Genomic DNA, 27093 nt, shown 5'->3' on the forward strand with positions numbered 1-27093 from the left:
CTCCAGGAGTCAGGAGAAGTCATAGGAATATTTATAACTGCTTAACTCATCTAACATATCCTCAGAATGGCTGTATTATATTTGAAAATCTAAGTTTGACAGATTTCCATTTCCATGCTTTTGTGACTCTCCAGGCTGACCTGAAATAGTAGGCTAAATTATACAGAGTATCAGCCTGACTCCAAAATTAAGATTTAAAATCTTGGCACATTTTGTTAATTCATCAAATATTTACTAAGTAGAGCAAACAGGATTTTCTGACAGCTTGTGTGAGGGAGACGTGAGAGAAAGAGAAGTCAAGGTTGATTCCATTAGGGAGATAGAATTACCATCCATGGATTCCCATTGGCTGTGGGGAGAGAGGCAGTTTGGGGCAAGTATTAAGGTTAGAGCAGGGAACATGAAAAATTTGAGGTGTCTCGTAGACACTCCTGAGGAGAAGCAGAGTGTCCTGAGCCAGGTTGGAAATACAAGCTATCATCAACTTATGGATGGCCTTTGTAGCTTTGAGACTAAGTGAGATCAACAGAAAAATTAGAGTATAGAAGTGAGAGAGGCCAAGGTTTAAGACTAAGGAAATACCAACATTAGGAAAGCAAAACCAGCTGTGGAGATTGAAATCAGTGTCCTGATAAGGAAAAAGAAATCCAGAAAAATGCGTGGCATTGCTGGATGCCGAGAAAGGAAAAGATGAAGGAAAAGAGACAGTTAACTGTGTGGTGTTACTGAAATGGCAAGTATAACATGAGCTATGAGAACTCACATTGATTGGAGGTGGGGGTGGGGACTCTGTTGGTGTGAAATTCAGAAACACCTGTAGCTCAGCAATTGCACAGTCGCCTCTTTCAAGATGTGATTATCACCAGACCTCATGTACAGCTATTAATCTTGGCTGAGCCTCATGTTCTCAACTATAAAAGGGGGCTAATAATAGCCCTCACCTCTGAGAGATGCTGTGAGGGTTGAGTGAGATGATGTATGTAGGGATTGTGGTATAGTATCTGCTATGTAGAAATTCCTTCCATTTACTAGATGAGTCTTTAAGCGTCTTTCCAAACTGTGCACCTGAGTGGAAAATGAATTATTTTCAACAGCCCTTTTTGGTAGCTATAAGTTTACGAGGTTATTTCATCAAGTGTATTTCAGACACATTTATTTCATCAGACTAACGGTTTGCTTCAAGAGAGCGAATAGTCTGACAGTACTTTGTCAAAGGACAGCATAAAGCTGTGATTTTTTTAAATTTGATCAAGCCCGTATAGCATGAGATCTAACCTCTTGACAACTTTTAGGTGCACTGTACTATACACTGTAGGGATGATGCTCAACAGAATTTGCTCCTCTTGTACAACTGAAATCGACACTTAAACATGGTCTTCATCGTATCCTAACCACAGCCACTAACAACCATTCTTCTCTCTGCTTCTATGGGTTCAACTATTGAAGATGCCTCAAATAAGTGGAACATGCCATATTTGTCTTTCTTTGACTGTTTAAGACCCCCTATATAACATCCTCTAAGCTTTTCCATGACATAACCATAGCCTTACTTCTTTTTGTAATTGCTGAAGAATAGTCCTTTGAATAAATATACTACATATTCTTTGTGTGTTCATCCATCAATGGGTATTTAGTTTCCCCACTTTTATTATTGTGATAAACTTCGTAGTTAGGCATCATTTTCTATGTGGTGGTCTTCTACAATGTGACCTTTCCATCTTTAATACTTACATTCCACATCCTGACACAAACACTTAGTAAATGTCAAGTCTTGTAAACTGTACTCTCTATGAATAATCCAACTATATGCTGTGGTAAAGAATTAGACTCCCATGAAACTAGCAAACACAAAAAATAGAAACACACCCTGGTAAGAAATGAAAAGTAAGTTTTTACAGTTTAGAAGTTTCATCGGTGTGTTTGTTAGCCCCACAGATTGACCATTAGTGTAAAAAGAAAGCTATAGGTCACTGTTGGGAATTATCTTCCTATGTGACAAATTTGATGTATGGTTTTCTATACTGTAAACTTTTAAGTGTACTTCCCACAAATTTATGCATTGCAAGTCCACTAAATAAGGTATGCTATTGGGAAAACAAATATGTAGTTGCTAAAATTGTCATGTCAGCTCAGTGATGAGCCAGAAGCTTGAAGAGCTAGCAAAAGGCCACACCCTGGAGTTCCATGAATTTTCAAACTGTGCCTTTTGCTTTTGAAGGATAAACTTAGTCCTTCCCTTATAAAACAACATAATCAATCATCTGCCCATGCCTCACTCCCACAGCTGCTACTGCACTTAATTTGGGAACTCGGAAGAGAATTTGTCTGACTGTCATGTAGAAAGGAGGGAACACTCACTTGGTTTGCTCTATGGGATCAAGGCAGAGAAGTTAAAGAAGGCAGTGCATTTGGGTGTGCAATATGAACTTTAAAATCACATAGATTCCTCCTTTCAATGTCTCCAAATCAAATTAAAAATCAGCCCCTTCTTGAATGAAGAGCTCCACTATATATGAGACAGTAATTCAGTGCTTGGACAAACATGAGATCAAATTCCTAGAAAGTAGTTACAATATTGGTCTGCCCTCCTTAAACTCAACATATTCATCTCCTGGGAAAAAGAAAGATGAGATTTTTCTTCCTTCTCCAAGATAGCTTTCTTGTAACTGTTTTCTCTTTGCTGCACTTGGCTTGGTGCAAAGAATCCCTGCTCCTTCTATGCCTTTTCCCTTCCAATAATTCTCATTTTTTATAGCTGAGGCCATATCCCAGACACTGCACTCAACATTTGCCTGATCTCACTGGATTTTCACAAACTTCAGGTGATGGGCTTTGGACTTTACACGTGAAGATACTAAGATCAAGGGAGATTAAGCAAAGGTCCAGAGCTGTCTAGAGCAACGACCAGCAGATTCTTCTCTCTGTTTTGCATGCCATCTGATACTTATTACCCATCTTCTGCAATGTTCTGAAAATAAGACAGCTTCCTAAGTGTAATACCATGTTCCAAATCTGAATACCACAGAATACAGAAGACATATTTCCTTTCCTGTTTCACAAGCCACATTCCATCCATGTTCCTGTATCTGTGCAGCCATTTTAGACCACCAGTTATACCAGGACCTTGTCTGTGGAGGTCTCTGCTTAAGATAGTTCTTAATGGCAAGGCCATGGGGCCATCCTGTATCCTTGGGATGCAAGTAGCCTTAGGGGACCAAGGGAATGACAGGAAGCCACTCAGTCCTAGTATCTCCTTAATTCCCTGTCCTGCCTTTTTTCTTCTTTTAGTTTGCTTGTGATACATGTAACATTCTCTAGCTCCATGCATTTGAGTATCTGGACTAGGGCATTTAGGATCACAGAATTTAAATTTCTAGATGTAAGCAGAGCCCAAGTGACCTAGTTTATTTCTGTGAATTTTCCTTCTTCTACACAGACAGCTGTGACCAGAAAAAGGTCTCTCATGGTACAAACACAGTTGCTGGGCAGCTTTTCCCAGCCACTTAGGAAAGTATGCCCTGTCAAAAGAGAAGACAGAGCATTGAGGATGGATCTTGGGGTAGGAGGTAAAAACTGATTTTCATATAAATCCAAGGGTAATAGTTTTTCTTAGTGTGTTATTAACTCAAATTTTTTAAATGCAAAAATAAAAACCAACAAAAATCCCTTTGCTTGCTCGTTCTGACATTGAGTAAGCTCATACCTAGCAAGCACAAAGCCCTGAGTTCAAACCCCAGGACTGTCAAAAACAAAACAAAAATATGTTCTTGAGAAACACCTGTTTTCAATTTTTAATTACTTTATAATCAAATCAATGAAATCATCAGTGACCATGTGATTTTTAGAGAAAATATGAGTTAGCTTCGGCCATGCTTTAAATCAGAGGAAGTCTGCCCACCCTTGTGGGGATGTGCTTTCTCTACTCTGTCACAGTCTTGTCATTCTCTGTCTCCTTATAGCCTCCTTGATTTGTGTATTCCAAATATCTTCCTGGCCCATGACCAACTCTTGTATTTGCAATGCATCTAACATAATGTGCTTTTTCCCCTCTAATGTTCAGCCTCTTTGGAGTTCACGCCTCCTTAATTCCTCAAGGAGCTCTAAATTGCCCTCCCCACCTGCCCCCCCCCAAAAAAAAAACCCTGGGTTTTTTCCTCCTGTTCTGGGTTGAACTTGTTTGGACAGAGTGGCTCAATGTGGTTTTGAATTACAGGTGTTCTCTGTTAGTATGTAGGTATGTTCAGGTTTGCTTACTCTGTCTTTCTTTGCTGAAGACTAGGTAAGCTTGGTGTTTCTAGCTCCTCCCTGAATAGGTAAAGACAGCAAAATCAACTTAGATTCATCAAAAAGTTAGTGCCCCTTGATCCATCTTCTAATGCCTTATCCTCGCATGGTTTTGACATAAAGAAAGCACAAAGCAAGTAGGGTGACTTTTTTCTGCCAATAAATGCAGTGTGCATGTGGGTCTGTTTTAAAGCTAACTTCCCTTGTTGCAATGTAATCCAGAGTGGGGAAAAAACTGTTTCTTCCTTTTCCCACAGAATCTTGCTTCTTTTCTCATACTTTCCTCTGGGGAAATCACATCTGAGATGGTTCTCTTTCTTCTTGAGTGTTAATGTCCAGATCAAGGTAATATAGAAGAACTCCAAGGGCACAATCTCAGAAGTATTTCAAATCCTTTTACAGCTACTGGATTTCACAGAACTAGTTACGTAAATTCAAATGTACTGTGATTTATTAAGAGTCATGTATTTCATCTGTAACTTACACACACATATATGCAGCCATGCATATATTCACACACATGCACTCATGTGCACATGTACTCACATACAGACTCACATGCATATGCATGCACGCACACATACATTCATAAATGTCTATATCTATGCTTTAAAAGATAACAGGAGAAGGTGACAGAAACTCCAAAGGTGAAATCTTTCTGTGGGCATTTTCTTTGGAAGAATAAATGAATGGATTAGAAACCATTCCTAGACACAATACTTTAAAATCGAACCAATGATCAAATTATCTACAACTGTGGCAATTTTAGAAAGAATATACCTTAGTTTTTGACATGTTTCCAGCCAAAGTCAATTAGAATTCCATGTCAGTCTTTTAATTTACCTTCTGATTTTAGAAGGAAAAAATTGCATTTGAGCTGACAAATCCTTTTTACAATTTATGTTATTTAACACAAGCAATTTTTTAAAATTCAGGTTATATGGAAACTAAGTAAAACTTCATATTTGCATAGAGATTCTGCTGACACTGTCCAGGGACTGCTTTATGCCCAAGTCCATTAAGAATTGGACAAAATTGGAGTATAGTAAATTATAATCATTATAGTTTTATAATATTATAATTCTACTTCCAATCAAATCTGAAACTTTTGTAAATATTTAAATATTTACTAGTGAAAGGGATAGATTTCTAATAAAGTATTTTAAGTCGAGGTGAAGGTTCTGTCAGTTAAACCTAGGAATTTAAAAATCACAGAAGTAAAATGTATCACATTTAAAATAACAATACTTAAAAAATAGAACAAGGACATACATATCATATCATATTATATATATATATATATATATATATGAAAGGATAAAGTTTCTTAACCTAGGTAGATTAAAAATGTGCTTTCAAGTGTTTTTAAACCCCTGAAGTTTATGTGGGTTTTCTTCCAAGAACAATCAATAACATTCATCAAAGTTCTAAGTAATCTATGGCCCAGAGAGACTTTTAAAGGTTTGTTTTTGTTTTTGTTTTTGTTTTGCAAGGGTGGGTGCTGGTACTAGAGCTTGAACTCAGGACCTCACACTCTCACTTGACTTTCTCACCTAAGGCCGGCATTCTACCACTTGAGCCACCCCTCCATTTCCAGCTTTTTGTTGGTGAATTGGAGATAAGCATCTCATAGGTTTCTCTGTTCAGTCTGACTTTGAACCAGATTCTCCGATCTGACTCCTGAGTAGTTAAGATTATAGGCATGAGCCAACAGCACCTGGTGTTTTGTAGTAAAAATCTGAAGAAACATGTAATTATGACTTTTATAAAACCAACAGTCTGCATGACAGAAGGGACTGTTACAATTATGATTGAACAAGACACCCAATGGTACCCTGAAAAATCTTTATTAAGCAATAGCTCTAAGTTTAGACCTTTCTCTTTCATCCGTTCCTCATCTTTGTACTAGTATCCCATAATACTCCTAAGCATCTTACAATCAGCACCACCTCAAACACACTTCCAAAAGAAAACCTTCTATTCTGGCAGGTGGGGAAGGATAAGGGGAACAAACTCAGAGTTTAGTTCATTTATTGAGTTTGATGTTTATCATCATATCCAACATATGTGGTCAGACAGTAGCACTGTACCTGAAGGCTACAAAAACCTGTCCCAGTTAGGTTTTCCCTTTCCTTCATCAAGTCTAGCTAGGTCCTACATAGATAGCTTTGACAATCTTAAACCTTCTATTTCTCCTTCAGTTTCTTTCTCCTTTCCCTGAGAGTTAATACCATTAGTAGTTCTAACCATTTATCAGAGGCTGGTGTTTGTCTTCACTCACTTTCACATGTAAGCACCTAGTTTGCACTGCTAGGACACTCTAATGTGCAATTCTTTTAGTATTTTCTAGAGAAATTAAAGAACAGACCCAGTAAGTGGAAAAGAGTCCCAATATACCCTTTCTATTCAGTGGTTTCTAGTTTGATGAATGCTGAAATCTATAAATCAGGGGGTAGTATTAGGCATATTGATTTATTCTTGGGAGTCAATTTGCCAGTGGAAAGTCAATAAGAGAAACTATGTTATGAGATTGTTTTAAAGGCCAAACTAATTCTGCCAACCAATCTGCCAACCAGTTCTGCCAACCCCATATCATTTCACCATCACCAGGACAAAAACTTGTTAGAAAGAAATTCCATTATGCCAACACTCACGCTGTTATCCAAACTCACATTACTGTGCTGTGTGAAAACTGGTCTCGTTTCCAAAAATCACTGGCTGGATTCATTTTCATGTTTTTCAAGCTTCTTCTGTGCTGTGTGTTTGGCACCTAATCCATCTGAATATAGTTTCCTTAAAGTGCTTGCAAATAAAACCAGTACTCTGCCTTCTCTGCCAGTTGCAAAAGAGAGCTGTTTTTATTAATTGGATGATTTATATCTCTTCTTATTTTTTCTCCAAACACAGCTTGGGAATCAACACTTAACTGCCAGTGTGTTGGAGGGAACTGCTTCACAGACACACAGACAAACCACACCAGAAGCCTCTTCATCCCCTTTTCATGGGATGCCTTTGAACCAGTCCACCTTTTCACCAGACATTGGCTCAGCCCAACATGATTGATAATCTGGAGCTCTTTCACCTTGAGAAGCTCCAGAGCCATCTGCATTGTCTATATAAGCACTTTCCTCTGGCTCCTGAAAGTTTTATCCACAGCCCGACCACAGGCTGTCTCCACCTTGGATGAGCTCCTCCCACTCTGAGAGTGACTCCTCCACAGGTAGTCTGCAGAGCTACAGCTGGATGAAGCTGACACCACTGACTGCTCTGAGACACCTTCCCCAACCTGGATGGGGGGAGGGACGGGGAGGGGTCAGAGGTCCGCTGTGACAGATGGCACCCTCTTAACTACCCCTGCTGCTAGTCATGTAATTATTCTTCCTTCCTTTGCCTCCACCATTTTTTTTAAACGACTGATTTCTTATTTGCCATCTGGTTTTGCAGCTGAGCAATTCGATATTCGTGTAGGTGTTGATTAGCAAACCAATCCTATACCATCTGTCAGGGAACTCCACTAGTTACCCTCATTAAGCCCACTTTATGCTGAAAATCTGACTTATATTCCCTTCATTCAGTTTGGAATGACTTAAGGTGGCGCTGCTATGGTGTGGTTTGCTCTGTGGCTGTGGCTCGTGAGCACAATCGTGATTTATCTTAAAAGAACAAGAAGAATGGACCTCAGGAATTTAGACAAATGTTGCCACGGTTACATTATGCAGAAAATCTAAATTTTTTTTAAAAAGTTTTAGCCCAGTATTTATACCACTCACACTTTTACATTAATATGTCCTGAGTAAATAGTTCAGATATCTTTGTTTTTTATATGATTACTTCACTGCATGATACTAGTTTTTCTTACTTTTCTTTCACTAACTGCTGAATCTTTTAAACTTCTTTGTCATTTAGGAAAGATGTAAATAATTTTATCTATACTCTAGAAATTTCACCCTGTGATTTTTTAAATTCTTTTTTTCTAAGCAATTATATCTAATTTGGAAACTTGTGAATATAATTTTATATTATATATCAGTGATATCTTTTCTACTACAGAAATACGTTTTCCACACATATATATATATATATTACATTTTTATTGTAAAAATGCTGTACAGAGAGGTTACAGTTACATGAGCAAGGTAATAAGTACATTTCTCTTTGAGCATTGTTGCCTCCTCCTTTGTTTCCACATATATTATATAGTATATCTTTGTCTATATGTTAACCACGCACTAGTAAATGATTTATGAGTTGTTAATGTGCTTGAAACTTCTATGGCATAGATTCTCATGTATATAATGTGGAGGTACGGCTTCCATTTGAATGAAACTTAATTAGAGATCAAAGTATGGGAATTTTTTCTAACACTGATATCAAGAACTTCCCAGTGATCTCTATCATTGATAAAATTTGTGTTGTGTTGTTTTGAAATTATACCAAGGCCATAGGTCTGTAACTTTAATGCATAGGGAAATGTTACAGGAAGCCATAAAATTTTAAGACATGAAGTTACAAAAAATAGAATATACTTGGGTGTTTTATTTTTTTCATTTCATTTGAAATGATTCAGTGTTGATCCTATGGCTTGTTATAAAGTATTTTCCAATATTAACCCTACTAAAATATTAACCCCATCACTACAGATAACCAGCCATTGGTACTAGTGGTACCAAGTTTGTCAGAGATGGCTCTCCCTCCCAAGAACTACTGTTTTTTAATTGGTTCTTAAATTCAGAAACATTAAGGAATATTCTTTAAAAAATGACAAGTAGTAAAAGTAAATGAACTCATGTACAAACCTATTTAATTTTCTATCTGTAAGACTCTATTGCATCCTGTTGTGTGTATAGTTATGCATGAATAATTAGACATGCCTATGGCTGAAATTGATTCCAATTATCAGTGTATTATATATAGATTTCCCATGATGTTTATCATAATCATTACTTCATTCTAATGATAACATGTTCTCTAAAAGCCAATAGTACTTGGATTGGTTTACCACAATAGAACAAATAGACTTTACCATAATAGAAAGAAATAGACTTTATTTTTAAATCACTACTTGAATCTCTGTTCAATATCATTAAAACTATCAAAATAGGATTCAGAATCAGTTTCGTAACCCCATAGTAACATACAACTTAAGTAGCCCTAATCCCAATATCCAAATTCAAAAATTCTACAAAATCTGAAACTTTTTGAGGACTAACATGAATCTGTAAGTGGAAATTTTCACACCCTGACTTCATGTGACAGACTACATTCAAAACACAGGGGCACTAAAACTACTGTATAAATTCCTTCCTATATGAAACATAAGTGAATTTTATGTTTAATTTTGGGTACATCCTCAAGAGGTTTCATTATGTGTGTGTGTGTATATATATATATATATATATATATATATGTGTGTGTGTGTGTATGTAGACACATATACATATATTCCAAAATCCAAGGAATATGAAAACTGAAACACTTTTGGTCCCCAAAATTATGGATAAGGGATACTCAAGTTGTGGTAACTTGACAATTTTTAACGAAAAAATTGATTCTCGTGCTTTTAGCATTCATTATAACACATTATAACAATAAAACTAGAATTATGCTTAACAAAGATCTACTAAACTTGATACAGGCCAGGAGGCAAACCTTTCCAAGTCATTCCGCAGAGGGTCCTGAAGCTTTTCACCTATCCTGTGTCTCACAGTTATTTGAATGTCTCGTTCCCTTCAGCTAGAAAGTTCTCAAGATTTTCTAGCAGCTTGAAGTATTTATTAAGTACAATCCTAAGACATACGGGACATGGCTATAAAGTACTGACACTGGGCTTCTTTTAGGTCATTTTGGAGGAAAAATTATTTTCAAGTGAAATCACAGAAATATGCAATTACTTTTCTGCGTGTGAAACCTATGTAAATAATATCAGTTTAAAATAGGTAGAAAAGGTTCAATGAATTATGAGTTTTTCTCTCTGTATGTATGAATGTTAGCATGTTTATAGGTCATTTTGACTAAATGTTCTTACTAATAATTTGCATGCAGTGTGTAATCTGCACAGGACTGGATGCTGTACAGTGCATAGATTGTACTGGGCTTAACTTCAATGAACTAAAATGATCCAATTCTATTATATATTTATATATATATAAACTATTGAGTATCATTGATATTAACAGCACTAAGATATATCTTGTAAAAGTATAAAAGAAGTATATATGTGACTGTCTCCAACAAGACATGTATATTATTGAGGTTATAAAATAGTGCAACAATCTAAACAAAATTATTAGGGAGAGAACTAAATGAGACTGACGTAGGGAGAAACTAGTGTTGGCGTCTGTCATTTTGAGGCTGTACCAAGTAGAGACTGTTCTAGAATAGGTTGCTATGTGACATCTAAATCTAAGCATTTCAGTTTTAAGTTAGTCACCTTGCTTTGGAAATATGCATTCACCACAGGATATCCCTGACTAAGTCTGTGAACCAAACCCTTTCCTCTTCTCAAAGACCATCCCTTTCAAATCCTGTATGCAGGACAAGGTCTATGTTCTCACTGCGTAAGTCATAACTGTTAGGCCATATTTTCCCCCTATTTATTTGGCAGTGACTCCTACTGACATTGGACATTGGCAAAGGGGCATATCCTCTGGCCGGCAGCTTCCATTCTTCCTAACCGTCTTTGCTGCCCTCTGACAAGTAGGAATGATTTTCGGCAATAAAAGAAGGGAGAAAAGAGACAGTGAAAAAAGTCTGCCCTGCCTCTTTGGCGTCCGTTTTCAGAATAAAAATTTGGCAGTTGTTCAGCAGTCCTTTAGTGTCACCTACAGGAGAGGTGTTTGCAGGGAACTATGCGCTGTAATGGGACTCTGTGTGCTTTTCTCAGAGCCAGGTAACAGTGAACGGCAACGCTGGAGGAGCTGTGAGTCCCATGAGTTACTATCAAAGGCCATTCTCCCCGTCAGCCTACTCTCTTCCAGCCTCTCTCAACTCGAGCATGATCATGCAGCATGGCAGATCCCTCGGTGAGTCATTCCATTCCTGTGATGGCCATGGCAGTTCCAAGCCAGGTGGCAATCGTATGCAAGGAGCATGCAGTACTCCCCCATGTGACAACCCTAGCTTAGGGAGAAGTTGGAGCCGAGGATTCACCTGGAGAAAATGGGCATCTGACTGTGCTGAGAGGAGGCCTGCATTTATATCTGAGCCCAGAGAAGGTTATTTGAAATTTCCTGTTGCAGATGAGGAGGAGAAACTGTGTGGTTAGGAAAGCAAGAGCTTATGTGGCCCACAGAACATTCATATAACAGTTTTGTATTAAAACAGCCTATTCCTTGGTGGAAGACCTTTTGTTCTAGAACATAGTGTAAGTGTTTTATGTATATATGTTACATGTTACATACATATAACACACATATATGTGTGTGCTACATATGCATATATACATTTATGTATGTGTATATAGGTACATATATATGGAACGTAAGAATTGTTACACAGTTCACACTGTGTAACAAAAGAACAGGTTGCTTCGCAAAGCAGTAAAACCATAAAGTACCAAGTCACACAGTCATAGACTGTGGCTTGAAGGCCATTAGTCAGGATTTGGGAATAGAAAGACAAAGAGACTACAGAACTCCCTGAAAGTATGACTCCACGATTTTATACAGAGACAGCTCTTAAGCTCTGGAGAGATTACAAATTAGATTAAAGATGTAATTCTCCTCCAGGAAAAAAATTGGATGTATGAATATTTGTTAATACTCAATGCATATATGTGAAAATGGAACTAGGAAAATTGAGGGGATAGGTAGAGTGTGGAGAGATGGGGAGAATGATGAAAGGGGTAACATGGATCAAGATACATTGTACTCATAAACTGACAGGTTGAATAAAAACTCCTTTTTACAGTGATTTAGAGATATTTTTTAAAAATAAGCATATAATTTTGAGGGTCTCATGAATCTTGAACAGATGCTGTGCTATGTAAAGATAACAAACATTCTATAGGTTAGGGAAAGAATGCAACCAATATTTCTCAGTTTTTAAAATTAAAACTTCAAATGATATTTTTAAATGCCAAAATGAACTATGGGAATTCAGACTGAAAAGCTTTCTGTCAGGTTGATAAACTAGAAGCATCTGGAACAACAAGAAGCAAAGCAAAGAGGAAGCTGAAGAGAATGAGCCTACAAACACTCCTCAAAAGAAAGAGAGCGTGCATCCTCTAGACCCCACAAACCCGCAATGCACAGACTCACTAGAATACAGGCCTCTACCACTTTTTTGGTTCACAGCAGACAGCAAACACTCTCCCTTCACTCCACAGCCTCTGCCCAGAAAGAATATGATACCCCTAGCTTACTAATGAACATTTTATGTCCGTCTTCAGCCTGTATATGGTGGAACTCAGCTTCTATGGTCAACAAAAATCTCTATAAGACTTTAAATATAGCCATGGGACTCATTAAAGAAGTCTAAATATACTTGTGCCGGCTCTAATGCTACTCCTGGGAACCATCTTTGCATCCTATAATGATCTCTTTTTTTGGAGTATAAGAAACTAGAACTTTTTTGTGCCAAAATTTTTCCCCTTTAACAATCAGCATGTAGTCTGGTGTGCTAATAGGAGTCCACTCTATCCAGATTTTTTTAATGGAACTATGCATTATCACATATACAAAGTAAAATGCCATCCATTATTCTAGCTGTAACATTTTCCCAAATAATTAGGATCAAAATGTAACTCTTCATTCCATTGCTGGTAGTCATGAACAATTTTAGCTCACACAAATATAAAACCACACAAATATAGACAGGCTTTGGTGTTGGACCATATCAATAGATAGATTACATGGAAGTTATACAACAGAAAGAGAAGTTCCCTATATAAACGTTGAACGAATTCCAGTTGGTTAGGGCTGGGAAAGGAGAAGCAGTTATAAGAAATTATAAGTCTCCTCTCACTCAGTAAATTTTATATTCAGCTGAAGAGAAAAAATTGTAAAGGTATCAATCAGTGAATGAGCCATATATAATAACTAAAGAGCTCATTTCCAGTTCATATGCTGTTTATACAATCTTATGAGCCATAGGTGAAGATAGATTTGATACTTTCTGCTTTGGGTAAGTCTTTGTACATAATAAGTACTCAGTCCTTTTATGGAATTAAGTAGTTTATCAGAGCCGAAAATCATATCATTTCTTAATTTGGGATAGCTTGGAAAAAATAATGTTTTATAGCCAATAGCACCTAAAGTATTCTTAGTCCTAGCCACATCCATTCTTTTCAAAAATGTAATAAGAAATTTTTTCTGTTACATGCTAACAAAAGTAAATAATAGCTATAATAATAGTATCTATTTTAAATGTTATAATTCTTATCTTAGAAGATGTACCAGGGTTAGAATTCACAACCTTGCCTTTGCTTGGCTTTCTTGCTCAGCTGGACATGCCTCTAGCCCAGCTTTTTGTTGGTTATAGAGAGATTAGACCTCTCAGACTTTTATATTTAGGCTGACCTAGAACCCCAGTCCTCCAGATCTCAGACTCCTGAATAGCTGGGAGGTAGTCACTGGACTAGCTGAGAGATCTTAATTCTATCCTTATAAAGTTGAGAAAAGCATGCTTACAGCCCTGTGTTTAATACATAGTACAGAAAAACCAGTTAAGTTTGTTTAATGCTTACTCGAGTTGCTTTATATAAATTTTTCATGCAAAATCCATGTGTATGTATTGTATCATCTTTGTGCATAATTCCCCTCATATACATGTGTGTTTGAGTGAAGTAAATGAATCCTATCCTGGTATAGAAAGGCTTTTCTGTTTCCATTTGTAAAAGAACTTCCTAAGTGGTCCACCTGCCAAATTGTGACCTAAATTGTATAAATGAAGTGTCATTCTTGGTCTCTAAAATTTTGACATTAACTGCTGAAAAGCAGGAAGTCATATTACTAATTGTGTCAGGTGGGTGACGGTATGTTGATCTTTCCAAGTACTTTTGCACTCAGAGTAAATGGAAGGTATAGTGCATATTTGTGCTTTCTGTTATTTCTGAAAGTACACTGGAAGTTAGTGAAAATAACAAGAAGATAGAAATGTGTTCCACCTTATCTAGTTTATATCCTCAGATAAATTATTTCCTTCAAAAGATAAAAAGTCATGGCTTTGGTATTTTAAGGCCTAACCAAAGATATCATGCCTATCTTGGATACTTAAATCAACTTCAGTTCATGACAATCATTTTAAAAGTTATTCATGGGCTGGGGAGGTGGCTCAGTGGTCGAGTGCTTGCCTTGCATGCATGAGTTCCTGGGTTCGATTCCCCAGCACCACATAAGCAAAAAGAAAAAAGCCAGAAGTGGCGCTGTGGCTCAAGTGGTAGAGTGCTAGCCTTGAGCTAAAAGAGCTGAGGGACAGCGCACAGGCCCAGAGTTCAGGCCCCACGACCAGACCCAAAAAATAAAAAAATAAAAAAAATAAAAGTTATTCATAATCCTTCACCTCCACATTAATGTTATATAATTCATTTGTTCCACTGTTAGAGTTTGAATTCAGGTCCTTATATTGGCTCTGCCACTTGAGCCATGTCTCCAGTCTTGATTTTGCTAGTAACTTTGAGATAGAGATAGGGTCTCACTTCCCATCTGGGTACACTTTTGAGCTTGGTGGGGGTAGGGGTGCCTCACACACCCGCCCCACCGTGTCCAGCATCTCTCCATAGAGAAGGAGTCACACCGACTTCTCTGCCCAGGCTAACGAGGAATTGTGACCCTTCCATTCTCACCTTTTAGTTGTTAAAATTCCAGGTACCAGACTGAATTGAACATAAAACTTTTAAGTGATTTGTGTTGTTGTTTTTTAAATGAAATCTCTGTCATTGGCTCAATAATCTAATCTTTTCTTCTCAAAGTACATTTTATTGCTTTTTCTAAAATAGCTGTCAGCAATCTCACAAGATTAATATTTGTATAAATTAGGAGCCGGGAAAAATTACTAAACTTGTCTGGACTTGGGCTTCGCATCCATAAAATTGATTTTTATCCTCTCCCTCCTCCTCCCCTACCCCAATGGAAAGAGGAGGCAACACAGTAAAGTGCTCTCTCCCCACCGTTCTGTACAAGACGGTGAGGTCTTTGCTGTTTGAAGCCTGTCCGGTACACACCTACACGATCTATCTACATGTGAGTAGGGCAAAAATAAGATCCATGCGTGTTAAAACATGGTCATGGAAATAAGGACTCGTAAGTCACAACTGGCAACAAGGTTCAAGAGGCCCCGCTAATTTACGATGTGTTTTCGGCCCAGATTCTGCAGAAGCGTCCTCCCAGCATGTGCAGTCTCTGGACGGCACCACAGGCAGCTCAATCCCCCTGTACAGATCGTCCGAGGAAGAGAAGAGAGTGACCGTCATCAAAGCCCCGCATTACCCGGGGATCGGCCCGGTGGATGAGTCTGGAATCCCCACAGCAATTAGAACGGTGAGAATCGCCAGCATGGGCGTCTGCCTGGGTCTGCGCGCAGCCACGACAAAGGGTGGATTGTGCGCGGCTTTGTGCATGCCTGGGGTCTTACATAATGAGGATGCCCTCCCAGCTATCTGAGCTCCCGGGAATATTGCGCTCTGTCACAAAGACACAGAGCTGTCCACTGAAGACAATCAGGCAATCCGGTTTGCCATTGCATTACAGACCATGAACATTGTGATTTTATGAAATGACATTTCTTTTCAAAAAAAAAACCTGTTTACCAAGGAGACATAGAGCCATAGAGAGAAAATAGAAACAGAGATGAAACAGCAAAAACAACAACAAAAATAAAATAGTGAATTCTCTTGGCAGCATGAATTCCCACATGCCCTGCAAAGAACCCAGCGATGTGTTTCTTGAAATGGATGTGTGTTAACACCAGGAGACTGGGAGTATTAGCGAGGTGAGATCAGCTGGAGCAAGGCAGGAAGAGCTAAAGGAAGCAAGGCACCGCACACACCCAGTGGCCCGCTTCAGCTGGGCCTGCTGAGAGCTCTCCCTCCCCGGACGATCAGTGAAAGTGTTGGGATTTTTTTTTTTATTAATTCTTTTTTAGTCTTTAAACTCTGCCAAAGCATTGCTCAGTGTGTTGGGGCAGCCTCTTCTGGCACAGCTCCTCAGTAGCAGAGCCTGGGCAGGCAGCTGCTGGTGCCAGGCAAGTCCACTTGAGGAGGAGGCTTGTGCTAGTCGGCAGAAAGAAGCCTGGGAAACCAGGATGATCGCCTCGACTTCTTTGCAGGTGAAACTGGAGGTGGGGGGTAGGAAGGGGCAGGGGCTATGAGCTGGGATCTGGGGCTGAATATGCTGTTCCTGGTGAACCCACATAAAGGGCTGAGGTGTTGCCAAGAGGGGCTTCCCTGGAATGCGAAACATGGAAGGGAAGGCACACGAAGAATGGGAAAGAAAGGGGGGGGGGGGGGGGAAGCTGCAGTAACATTGGAAACATCCCAGCTGAATTAAGGATAAAACAGAGGGGGTTTTCTTGTCTTTTGAAGTGCGTATTTGTTGGATGAGACTCACACATTTTACATACTGAGAGAAAAGTTAAGACCTGATTGTTCTAAGCATCTGTATTAGGGTTGATGTCACAGTAAATCAGCACAGCAGGTGCTGGGCTTTGTAGACCTGTTAGATACTTAGACCTGAATGTTAAATGTGACTATATATTCCTAGAGGTCTGGGTTGGAACTGATAATGATCACATTTAACAGGAAAAGTTCAGGCAGCGATTGTGACTTTTTTGTTTAGGATGATTACATGTTTCTGGTGGTGGTGTTTTGATGTTTGTGTCTCTTTTAGGATTTCTGCCTCCAGTGTTAGCCATTTGAAATTTGTCTCCTAATATCATAGAAATACTGAGTCAGGAAGGCGTGGGTTGAGTTTATCAACCCTGGGGTTCATGAATTCAATGATCATTGCTTCCTATGTAATTAGAGTTCTATCCAAAGGAAAAAAAAAAGATTTTACCTGAAACCTCTGAGTATATTTTTAAATTATTAAATGACCATGAAAACATGATCCATTGCTGTACTGCATAAGGCACCTTAATTTGTAACTGGCAAGTTTTTAGCTACTAATTTTTAAGGGGAAAAAATGAAGCCCTGAATTGTTGAAGATGATTAATAAAAAATCAAGTAATATTAAGATTTTCATCTTAATATTTGTTAACTGTCAAATCAAAAGCATGCATATATATATATATATATATATATATATATATATATATAAGCAAATATACTCTTAACATGTTATGCTGGTTTTTCTCCCATATAAACTAGAAAATATAAACAACCCTAAAGTTCCTTATAAGGGCCTCTCATTTTTGTTTACAACTGTTCTCTAACTCAGACAATGAAATATCCTAAGAGAGGTTCAGGTCTGTGAAGACGCTTCTCTTCCTCATGTTCAGTACTTGCAGCCCTACGGAGCAAGTCTAATTGTGTTTATAAATGTTGCCTCACAGCAGGTCAGGAATCTCTGAGGTTATTTTCCTCCCTCATCTGTGTAGAAAGCAATGGTTATTGGATTCAAATTGCTTCCAATTAGTTTTCTACCCAATGTCCGTATCAGGGTCTCAATGTACTGTGTCATGGTATCCTCTTATACAACCAGCGTATACCATGCCAAAGACTCATGTAAAGTAATCCAGAAACCTCAGACAGCTATGAGTCTCTATCTACTATTTTTGAGTTATCTTAATAAAGGGAATCAGCACTCCAGATTGCCCCTTCTCATGTGATTCATGTGAGCCTCTTACTGCCAATCTTAAAAACAGCCCAAATCACTAGGGATCAGGTCCATGAGACTGTGTAATTAAGGCCAGCTAGTTAAGTAACATTCAAGATTCCTTTCTTCTAATTCAAATATAACACTCATCTGAGCATGTTCAAAACTAGAAAGGGGCAAAAAAAGAATCACTATATACTGGTGTATAGTAAATAAGTCTGTGTTCTTTTTGGAAGTCTCTGCAGTCTAAATCAGCATGAAACTCTGACATTTCACAATCCAGGAACATAAAAACTGAAGTCTATTCAGTCAAGGTGATAGACAACTGCAGAGTGCAGTCCTAGTTGTTAGGGTCCATGGAAAAATGATGTGTACAATGCATGCAGATGTAAACTTCCATTTGACTGGCCTTCTACTGTTACAATCTTGATATTGGACATAACAGTCTCAATGATGGCAATGCTAAAAGGTGCTTTCAATGTCATAGTACTTATTTTCCAAAGGGACATTGAGTGTGGGTATTCCTATTTATCTACTTTCCTGTCTGACTTGCCAAACAACTGAGCATTTCCTGGCATCTCTGTGCTCACCATATAAAGCTAGCAGATGGCCTGACTGGGAGATCTTGACTGAAGCAGGCCCTCCAGCAAGTGCAGAGGAAACCCTGTCTGTCAGGATGCATTGCCATATACAGTGAGATAACTCACTTACTAGGCTTGCTTGCTTCTTTCTGTGGTTATGTCCAGCTATGGGTAGAAAACGTTTTATACAGTTATTTTCGTTTTGTGGTTGTTGTAATGCTATAAAGGAAACAATGCCCCATGAGAGAGAAATCAATCTTTTAGGCAGATAAGTGTCCCTTAAAGTTTCAGCTGTTCTGCTGCTCCATCATGACCACTCCCTCCACTAGTTTCCACCATTTGACTAAATATTCAGTCAACAACTCAGCTTTCCATTGTAGAAAAGCCAAAAATGCAGACATGACTCACAACAAAGTCTCTGGCCCTTATTCTCCATGTGGGACAGTTGATGACATCATTTATTCTCAGAGATCAAAATAACTTTAAATATAGCACCACACCTTTGATTTCCAGATGAAGAATGCAGTACCCACAGTTCTGAAAGAAAGACCAGGGTGAAAAATCAAAACCAATGCTCAAACAAGCACAAGACTAGATTAGAAACAGTCCCAACCATTTTTTTAATTTTTTTAAAAAAAAATTTATTGTGAAAATACTGTACAGAGGGGTTACAATTACATGGACAAGATAATGAGTACATTTCTTATCAAACATTGTAGCCTCCTCCCCCAACCATTTTTTTAATCAAGACAACTATCCCTAAAAATCTGACATACGTAATTAGCTATACCCAGAACAATTACTTTTTTTGCCCAAGTGTCTCTGAGTTGAGATAAAGATCATGCCAAACCAAACATTTAATTGTGATTATAAGGATGTATGTCTTCTTTCATAGATAAATAATAATTACGCCCAATAAACTAAATTCATTCATTACTTTACAAATATTTGAGATTACCTTTTATTTATTGAACATTTAGTTCATTCTAGGAACTATTCTTTTTTTTTCTTTTTTTTCTTTTTTTTTTGGGGGGGGGATCCGGTCATGGGGCCTGAACTCTGGGCCTGGGCGCTGTCCCTCAGCTCTTCAGCTCAAGGCTAGCGCTCTACCACTTGAGCCACAGCGCCACTTCCAGCTTTTTTCTTTTTGCGTATGTGGTGCTGAGGAATCGAACCCAGGGCCTCATGCATGCAAGGCAAGCGCTCTACCACTGAGCCACCTTCCCAGCCCTCTAGGAACTATTCTAAGCCTTTGTGTAGACATTATTTCATTCAATTTCTATAAAAAATACTATAATATAGATACTGGTATTTCACTCTAAAGAGGAAAAAAGTACAATTTTAAAGGATCACATAACTTGCCCCAATTCATATTTTTTTCTTTTTTTTTTTTCTTTTTTTTTTTTTTATCAGTCGTGGGGCCTGAACTCTGGGCCTGGGCACTGTCCCTCAGCTCTTCAGCTCAAGGCTAGCGCTCTACCACTTGAGCCACAGCACCACTTCCGGCTTTTTTTTCTTTTTGCTTATGTGGTGCTGAGGCATCGAACCCAGGGCCTCAGGCATGCAAGGCAAGCGCTCTACCACTGAGCCACCTTCCCAACCCCCATATTTTTTTCAATTTTAGTGCTAGAAGGTATTAAAAATTACAATGAAAGCAAGCCAGGTTTGAATTTTTGTTCAAGACTGAATGTTAATTTTGTTTTTCCACTACAGCCTACTCTCTCTCTCATATCTAAAGTCTACATAAGGGATGTACGACTAAGTTGTGTGTATCCTATTAAAGAAAATCCTGATTAAACAAAATTTGAGAGCTTGTTTGTAGGTTCTAGCAGGGGAGCGCAGCTACTCGTACACCCTTGACCGAGGACCCGGTCCTCCTCTATTGGGGATGGTCATCCTCTTTGACCGAACACCCAAAGAAATTTGAAACTGTGCATTTTTTTCTTTAATTTGCTCTAGGATAATAGACTGAGTATTGGACTAGTAAAGACCAGATTTCTCTTCATTGAAACTGATCAGAATACCATTTGATTCAAAAATATTCCCCAGCTAATTCTAAAAATAATGCCTTAATAGAACACTCACTAGAGGGGGCAGAGATAGGAAGATCACGGTGGAAAGCCAGCACAGGCAAAGTTTACCATGAGACTTTGAAAAACAAACTAAAAGCAAAAGGATTAGGATTGTAGCTCAAGGTGGTAGAGTACTTGCCTAGCAACTATGAGGCCCTGATTTCAATCCCCAGCACTGAAATACAAAAAGAAAAAGAGGTACAAATATGAGAGAGAGAAAAACATTGAAATCATTGTTGACTTGAAACTAGCTTTGTCACATTGGGATAATCTCTCTTACAGACAGTGGACCGGCCGAAGGACTGGTACAAGACAATGTTCAAGCAGATTCACATGGTGCACAAACCAGGTATGTGTGTGCCCCTGGTGGGCTCAAGGATATATTCACTCGTTTCCTGTAGATTTTGTTCAGAAAAAAATGCCATGGCCCTCTGCAAACTGCACACCCCTCTTTTTTATCTGCATTCCTCCTGTTCTACTTTTATCACCCCTCAAAGCATAGATCTGTGCCTCTGCCTTACTCACCCAGGCTGCCAAGAAACCTCCTAGCCTGTAGCCTTGGACAATTGCCAGGCATCCTGGTCTTAGACCTCTGCCCATCCTTATCCACAGCTACCCTGATGTGTTGCCTGCTTCAACAGACTCAGCGCTCCTCTGTCTCCCCTATCTGCTCCATAGGACAACAGATCCTTAAATCACTTACTAAAAAACATCAAGGCCCAGAAGAGACTTCTGTCTAGGGAAGGGAGAACAAAGGACTGGCTTTACATGCTTTGACCAGGGCACCACAGTAAATGAAAGTTACAGACCAGAAAGGCAGTCGGCAGAGGCTCAGGAAAAGCCAGTATTGGGAAATTCAAAATAGTATTCATACATGAGGAAAGATGTATTGTTTTCCTGGCAGATATGTATCATCTCTCTGAAGCTCAACTGTCTTGTGACAAGGTGATGGAATCTGTATTGCCATAATATTTATGTTTCATTTTCTAGATGATGACACAGACATGTATAATACTCCTTACACATACAATGCAGGTAGGATGGCTTTGATTGCTTGCAATGACTACTTTATGCTCAGGGATGTTGGGAAGAACTATAGCCACTTGCCTTACCTCTCTACCTGACCACACACGTGGGCTGTCATTTCCTATTGTTAGGAACTGCTTGATTTCTTTTCTCAGAGCATGCATAATCAAAATGATTGATCCTTTCTCGTGGGTATGAGAACTAATACTGTGTTATCTCACTCATTCTCACTGTGAGTGTATTCTCAGCTCCAGGAATGTTTCACCAAAGTGCCAAGGACAGTGTTAAAGAACATGCTGTGACTGGAGTTACAAAATCAGATAAAAATCTTCTTTTGTCAGCAAAGAGAGGGATTGCCAATTGCGTCAAATTCCCAAAACAAGTCAAGCAAAGTGTTTTGTGCCCTTTATCCAGGCTTTTGCTCCAAAATAGAGCCATTCATTGAAAGGTTTTAAAAACTCCTTCTTGGCTGGGCCACTTTTCTGACTCAGAGTAGCCAGTGATCATAGTAGAATAACTTCAATTCCGGGCATTTCCACTTGTATTTGAATGTACTGGCTTCATGAGAAGTGTGTCCTGACTCTAGTCTAAGGGAGCCAACACCTTTCTTCTAAATGGTGCATGGGGTCAGAGAACGCAGGCACCCAGCCCAAATGCAGGCCCATGACTGTCACACATTCTCCACCAGCTGTACCTTCATTTGGGGGTCCGTTTGCCAGCCTGGCAGTGAACACCCGGAAGCCACTCCCTCCTTGACACCTGACGTCCAGTACTCAAGCCCTTTAACTAAGTTAAGAATTTTGCTACTGGTCTCAAAGACAAATGTAGGGGAAATGAATAGAGCAAGTTTGGAAAGCTCTATAACCTCTTGGATTAGATCCAGTGTTCCTCAAATGATAGCAAGAAATTTGTTAAAATACTTTCCTCCACCTTTATTCCTGATTTTGCACCAAACTTGCTTCCTTTATCTAACTCAAAACTTGAAGTCTACCTGTGAAATGAAGGGGGGGGGGGGAAGTAACTGTAGGTATAATCCACTTGCTTTTGTTGTGGAAATGTTCATGAACCTGCAGGAGAAGCAGATGAGTATAAACAGATTTAGCCCAGGAAACAGAGGTTGTAGGAAATTTAGAATTCCCAGAAGCTCTTTCACACAGGTTTGTAACCCATCAGTAATTAGTGAATTGAACGAGAGTTCACCGTGCATGCAGAGCCAGGCACAGTATGCAAAGCAACTCTATCTAGTCCTTTTTCCTGCCAGCACAGCCTTCTCCTGCTTTGTGTCCTGCACTCTTCTGCCTTTCCCCCTTGTGCTGTCCCTGACATCCTCTTCTGTCTCCAAGCCAATCAATTGTTCAGCGTTAACTCCAGGCCTGTGGACTCCATAATACCTCCTCTGACCAACTAACCATGTTTCTAACATTATTAATGTATATATTTCCTCATTAGATCTTTATTAAATGTTACCAATTAGTTTCAATGTTCTATTTGTGTCTCATTCCCTAGAGACAGTAAGTTTATTGAGAGATGATGCTGTCTCATGCCTCAATATCTAGCTTGTTTAATATTTTGTTGCAGTGTAATCACATGTGTGAGAGTATTTTAAGTATTAGCAGGGGTTTTGAAGCAATTCTAGGATCTTTTAAACTTCATCTGAAACCCTGCCTGTCATTCATTAGCTTGTACGACCAAGAAGAAAATGTGCTAAGTCCCTGTAAAGTTATTCTGATTACCAGTTTGAATTGTGATTAATCCCCCAAAACTGATCGCTGATAAAGCTGTATTATAATCAGTGCCTAAATGTAGAACAAATCAGTAATTAACAGTGACTAGTAAATACATATCAAAATATTAATATGCAATGGGCCATTATGCATACGCTTACTAAAACTTGAGCAAAATCATTGGGTATTCTCAGGGGTAGACAAGTTAATGCCCTTCTAAAATGTTGTTTCCTTCTTTTTGTTTGTCTTTTCGTTACTGTTGTTGTTGTCTTTTGGTGTTAGGTCTGTACAACGCACCCTACAGCGCTCAGTCACACCCTGCTGCTAAGACCCAAACCTACAGACCTCTGCCCAAAAGCCACTCTGACAACGGCACAGATGCCTTTAAGGATGCGTCCTCCCCAGTGCCTCCCCCACAGGTTCCACCACGGCCAAGGGACCGGTCTTCATCAGAAAAGTAAGGCGGTTTCCCCCAAGGCGACCTATAGTTCCTCTAGGATGAAGCCGAAGCTGCCATCACTGAGTAGGAGAACCAGCGCTTCATTCACGCAGAGTTTGTGCACGTCGTTACAGTTCTGTGCGTAGGCCACGTTGGCCTCTTTATCGAGATGGCAGCAAATGATTTCACCGTGGTCCATGCTCTCACGGTGCTTTAAGTTGAACTCAAAGTCATTGAATACAATCTCTACTTTTGAGCCACCATTGCATATAAGAGAGAGAAGGTATAGCTCAGCAAGAAAAAAAAGCACTTGTTTAGGGCTAGGGGAGTCCTTAATTGGGACCCGGTGCCCTTCAAAAAGCAAGTAAAAGCCATACACATATTGTGTTCTTGGGCTGGCGAGGGTAGCTCAGTGGCTGAGCAGGTACACACCAGAATCTGGATTTGATGACTAAAAACAAATAAACTTTCTCTCTCTCTCTCTCTCTCTCTCTCTCTCTCTCTCTCTCTCTCTCTCTCTCTCTCTCTCTCTCTCTCACACACACACACACACACACACACACACACACAGAAATAGAAAAAGAAAAATTGGCCTACTTTGCTATCAAGAGACTAGGAAATTAATTTTTGGTTTCTACAGATTTGAAGTGTTGGGACTATTAATAAGATATCTTTTATTCATAAATCCTAAGTAAGACATTAGTTATTAATGTCTGTCTGTGATTCATTTCCACCAGCTTTTGGAGCTTTTTGTACTTACTCTTTTTTGTACTTACTCTTCACATTCAAAAATATTTATAAACACAATTCTATGATGTCATTTTTAACTGGGATTATGATGAATATTTCTAGCTATAGGAAAGTTTTTGAGAGTTCACTAGGAGCTAAGCACTAAGCTAAGCACTTATATTATATCATTTAATTATGAGATCAACCAATGAGATGAATTCTACTTTTGAGACAGAGAATTTGTCTTAGTTCATACTACTGGAAAGTCTAAGCCAAGAGTCAAACTCAACTTGGCCAGAATCTCAAACCTGTCCTATATTTACTAATAGGCATTAAAAACTTATTTTTATTAATACAAGTTTTTAACATCCTCTATCACATACATTTCAGAAAAATTACATTCAGCACCCTATTGTGCCATTAAAAGTAACTGATAACCATATAAGGTATAAGATATAAAAATAAATTCATAACATGTATAAAGGAATTCTCATTTTAATACACATCTCCTCACAATGAATTCTGTGTTTAGGAAACATGATTTCTTGAAACTTAGAAATAGGTGCCTATATCTAAAGTGGTATGATCCAAATTAACTCAGAGTTGAATGGATTATTTGTCCTATATGACAGTAAAAATTTTTCTCTCAGAAAAAATGAGTTGATCCTACTGGGCACCAGTGGCTCACACCTGTAATCCTAGCTACTCAGGAGGTTAAGATGCAAAGGATGCTGGTTCGAAGCCAGCCTGGGCAGATTAGTTCATCCACGAGGCTCTGTACCCAAAATAACCAGCAAAAACTTCAACTGGAGGCATGGCTCAAGTAGTAGTGTGCCAGCTGAATAAGCATATACAGAGCCCTGTGTTCAGCCTCTGATGTGGGGGAAGAAATATTATTATACCTTATTTAAAAAGAACACAAAGAGTTTTCATGTATTATAAAGCTTAGATTCTACTTGAAGAAAGAGGAGAGAAGTTGGTTTCTGTATTTTATAAGGATGGGAAACTAAAACAGAAATTTTACTTTAAGTTTAGCTCATTAAAAAAAAAAAATCTGGGCAGAAAGCTAGGACTTGCTTCTAATCCTCTTGCTTACAGCAAGAGGATTTTATTCCCAGCATACTGTGAGGCTAGAATTCCATTTCATTCCATGAAATCAGTTTTCCCCAATATATAAAGTCACAAAATCCTTCCTAAAGCACTTGTAATCAATCATTTCTTCCTCCAAAGGAAACCTTTCTCTTTAGTCCCAATTGCCCAGGAAATGCTTGAGTTGAAATTATCATTGAAGCTTTACTTGGAAGTCCTTCTTCAATAGCCTCTGAATGCCAGTAGTTCAGGAAAAAGAGCAGATTCCAGTAAGATGTTCCACTCCAGTGTTTCGGAGCTAATCCCCAAAGAGATACCCCCATCACTCTACTTGTTGTTATGCATGCTGACCCAAGTGTTCTCCATACATCTCATAATGCAAATACACTTCTTGCAGATGCCACTTGCAAGAAGTAAGACCAAATAGTGTGTGTGTGTGTGTGTGTGTGTGTGTGTGTGTGTGTGTGTGTATGTGTTTGATTCCTTGTCTCTGTAGATTAATAAGCCAATCACATAGTGGTAGACTAAACTCACAGCTCCACAGAGCACATTGTCAACTTACTTTAAATGCAAACACACACAGCTGCCATTAGTGACCCAGGGAGTCCATAAGAAGTCACTGTCTGCATGACTACAAACTCTTCAATTGAGTTTTAGCTAGCAATACACACACACACACACACACACACACACACACACACACACACACGGAAAAATAAATTTAAAAAAGCAAAACATAAATGTGACATTTATCATAAATTAAGCTTATTTTTTAAGCCATGCTAAAATTACCTTTGAAAGTTGATAGTGAGTGGTATTACACAACCACATTCAGCCCATAAGATCACTTTAATGTGTGATTCATTGTCTATTCCTAGGCATGACTGGGATCCTCCAGACAGAAAAGTGGACACCAGAAAATTCCGGTCTGAACCAAGGAGTATTTTTGAATATGAACCTGGGAAGTCATCTATTCTGCAGCATGAGAGACCCGTAAGCATTCATCGTTCTTTAGCATACCATAGGGTGAGGCTACCAGGGTTCCCCAACAAACCTGAATTTCAATCTGCATAGCAATTATTATTATTACAAAGGTAATTTACTGTCTCATATAATTGAGAAATTGTGTTTATTTTGAGTCACGATTTGTTTATTGTCTCAGAATTGAGTGTATATATTTGTACATATATATATATATATATACATATATATATATATATGTATGTATGGGTATACATACCTAGGAAGAGTTCACCAACATATAATTAACTATGCCTGATTATGGGATTGGGTATATTTTTAAGCACTCATAAATGTAACATTAACTGGTTACAGGTTGCTAATGAGAAAAATCATTAGTTAATCTAGCTAGTTTATACAGACACTGGTAGGTCCATT

General features: G+C 38.6%; 1 protein-coding gene across 4 annotated transcripts in view; it reads left to right on the plus strand.

Annotated features, from left to right (window-relative positions):
- Sorbs2 (sorbin and SH3 domain containing 2) overlaps positions 1-27093 on the plus strand; it is a 134127-nt gene that overhangs the window by 51622 nt on the left and 55412 nt on the right. For 2 of the 4 annotated variants that reach the window (XM_042700284.1, XM_042700292.1), the window contains exons 1-5: positions 16525-16548; positions 20971-21037; positions 21679-21723; positions 23721-23895; positions 26574-26688. In XM_042700284.1, coding sequence (XP_042556218.1) covers positions 16525-16548; positions 20971-21037; positions 21679-21723; positions 23721-23895; positions 26574-26688 — 426 coding nt within the window. Of the gene's footprint in view, positions 1-11167; positions 11307-15588; positions 15762-16524; positions 16549-20970; positions 21038-21678; positions 21724-23720; positions 23896-26573; positions 26689-27093 lie in introns of those variants that run through there. The other 2 variants (XM_042700277.1, XM_042700300.1) reach the window with 2 other exon arrangements.

This window comes from Dipodomys spectabilis, unplaced genomic scaffold (genome assembly GCF_019054845.1).
Source record: "Dipodomys spectabilis isolate Male_0828 unplaced genomic scaffold, ASM1905484v1 ptg000009l, whole genome shotgun sequence".
NCBI classification, from domain to species: Eukaryota; Metazoa; Chordata; class Mammalia; order Rodentia; family Heteromyidae; genus Dipodomys; species Dipodomys spectabilis.